The 2,821-nt window shown below is 37.3% G+C and overlaps 1 protein-coding gene across 1 annotated transcript; it reads right to left on the reverse strand.

The window, feature by feature from the left end:
* Positions 1-1,460: 1,460 nt before the first annotated feature.
* Positions 1,461-2,129, reverse strand: LOC133814694 (uncharacterized). The gene is made up of 2 exons (XM_062247624.1): positions 1,901-2,129; positions 1,461-1,639 (listed from the first exon to the last, which is right to left on the reverse strand). Exons 1-2 carry the CDS (start codon positions 2,127-2,129, stop codon positions 1,461-1,463), a joined length of 408 nt encoding a protein of 135 aa, XP_062103608.1.
* Between the last annotated feature and the right edge of the window lie 692 nt (positions 2,130-2,821).

Genomic DNA, 2,821 nt, shown 5'->3' on the forward strand with positions numbered 1-2,821 from the left:
ATCATGAGTATAAGTAACCCTAGCCTTAAGACAACCAATGAACTCCACCACCTCCTCATAATTAATTTCAGTGAGTAAGAACACATTATACTCATCTTGCTCATTTGGGTAAGATTGAAGCTCATAAAAAATGTTAAACGTCCCAACATTAACCAGTACCTGCTTCCCCCTCACAAAACATATATTATTCTCTTGTTCAGGCCGGCTCGCATAAAACTCATACACCAGAGAGATGTTTGGTTTAGGAATGCTCTCAACATTGACTAATGACTGCCAACCTCTATCTTGAAGTATAACCCGAATAGGATCATTGGTTGTCATCAAAAGGCAAATTCTGATAATCCATTCCTCGCTTTGGAAATAAAATTTGCTTTCTTAATCGCTCATGTCTGTCTTGAGCTTCTTTTCTTACAAACCTCGACCTTATTAAAAGAAACTGCCCCCCTTGAATAAGATGCTCCATGACTCAATCTCTTAGGTCCTATTACACTTCTTAACACTTAAATTCTACAAAAAAAAATAAAAAATTGACAGCACCTCCCCTTATTTTTTCCACTTTCCCAAATCAACAACAAACCACAAATCTCACAAATAAACTTCTCAAACCAACACTCAATACCCAACTAGACAATAGAGCTCTTAACCACCCAATTCACAAGAATACACTACAAAAACACAAAATATTAAGAGATTATGAGAGAAATATTTACCCACAATGAAAAATTGATGATAGATATTCTGAATTCCTCAAACTTTCCACAAATTGCATAATCTCCTCCAAAATTCGAATTTTGGGTTTATGAATGGTAAGAATGAAATTTATAGGTGATTTAATCTAAAGTAATGATGGAAAAGTGATTGAATAGAGGTTATAGGAAGATTATTAGAGGTTTTATGGAGATAGTTGAAGGGTTGGCCTGAAACAATGGTGTATTGTAGGTAAGAAGTTCGGAATGAGTAGAGAGAAAATGATGAAGTGAAGAGAAAACACACAAAAAAATAGGGGTTATAGCAATTTCGCAAATAAGCGCCGCTGCGCATAAGGTGTAGCGTCGCGGCCCGTGTCAAATTCTATGTTCAATTCTGGAGATGTGCTCTGCAGCTCAATGTTAGGGCGCCGCAATGTCTAGGCACTCATGAAATTTCTGAGCTCTCTGTCTATGCACGCGCTGCGGTTCAAATATGGGAGGAGCGTCGCGGCTTAAATGTGTTCCTACAGAAAAACTTCATTTTGTTAATATATTTATATGTTTCACAAATTCCACAACTCATATTTACAATCTAAAGTCTAAAGTTCCAAAATTCTGAAGAAAAACTAATTCAAATTAAAAATTTAACACCAAACCAAAAACAACAAAAATACTTGTCCAATTAAAAGAATTAAAATACTGAAAAGAACATGTGTGGCCTCCCAAATAGTGTTGTCGTTAACGTCATTTATTCGGACGCTTGCTTCTTCTTCACAAAGGTTGTAGCTGGATGATGGTCTCGATTGTATCAATAGGACCACCCAAATATGGCTTTACTCTCTGCCCGTTCACCTTAAAAGTCTCTCGATCCTTTCCTTGCAACTCCACTGCCCCATAAGGAAATACTTTAACCACCGTAAATGGCCCTGACCATCTCGGCTTCAATTTTCCTATAAAAAACTTCAATCTAAAATTGAACAACAACACCTGTTGCCTAGGTTGAAACTCCTTGCGAACAAGATTTTTATCATGTCAAGCTTTAGTATGCTCTTTATAGATCTTGGCATTCTCACAGGCCTCATTACGTAACTCGTCCATCTCATTCAGCTCCAAAGACCTATGATATCTTGCTACTGTGGCATCCATATTCAACTCCCTCATTGCCCACTAAGCTTTATGTTTCATCTCCACTAGCAAACGACATGGTTTACCAAAAACTAACTGGTAGGGTGACATGCCAATAGGAGTCTTGTATGTAGTCCTGTATGCCCATAATGCATCATCGAGCTTCTTAGACCAATCTCCTTTTGATCTATTGACTAACTTTTCAAGGATACTTTTGACTTCTATATTTGACAATTCTGCTTGACCATTAGTTTGAGGATGGCATGGCAGAGCGGTTCTAGGATGAACACCATAACGAGCCAGCAAGGCATCCATCATCTTGTTACAAAAATGGCTACCTTTGTCACTTATTAAATCCCTAGGCGTGCCAAAACGAGTGAATATGTGCTTATGCAAGAATTTGAGTACCACCTTGCTATCATTTTTAGGTGTTTATGATGCTTTCACCCATTTAGATACATAATCCACTACTAGCAGGATGCACTAATAATTATAAGATGATGGAAAAAGAGCCATAAAATCTATACCACATACATCAAATAATTCCACCTCAAGAATCCCAAGTAAGGGAATCTCATCTCTCCTTGAAATACTCCCAACTCGTTGACATCGATCACAAGCTTTTACAAATGTATTCGCATCTTTCCACAACATGGGCCAATAAAAACCATTGTAATACCTTTGTAGCTGTCCTTGTTGCTCCAAAATGACCACCACAATGAAAAGTATGACAATGAGTCAAAATTGACACCATCTCATCTTCAGGCACACAATGACGAATAATTTGATATGCACAATGCTTGTATAAGATTGGATCCTCCAAATAATAATGCTTTACTTCCAAATAAAAATTTTTTAGTTGTTGTCTAGACATCTCTTGAGGCACTATATTGGCAGCCAAGAAATTAACATAGTCAGCGAACCACGGTACCTCCTTATTCTACTATACTTTAAATAGCTGCTCATCCGGAAAAAGCATCATTAATCTGCACCTCTTTCTTACTGTA

Source organism: Humulus lupulus, chromosome 2, assembly GCF_963169125.1.
Source record: "Humulus lupulus chromosome 2, drHumLupu1.1, whole genome shotgun sequence".
Classification (NCBI taxonomy): domain Eukaryota; kingdom Viridiplantae; phylum Streptophyta; class Magnoliopsida; order Rosales; family Cannabaceae; genus Humulus; species Humulus lupulus.

What these genes read in the sequence shown, in the direction of transcription:
- LOC133814694 (XM_062247624.1), bottom strand. Translation starts at nt 2,129, where the DNA reads ATGGATGCCTTGCTGGCTCGTTATGGTGTTCATCCTAGAACCGCTCTG. An exon ending in ACCCTACCAGTTAGTTTTTG is followed by an intron (nt 1,640 to 1,900) that starts GTAAACCATGTC and finishes AGTTTTTTATAG; the next exon opens with GAAAATTGAAGCCGAGATGG.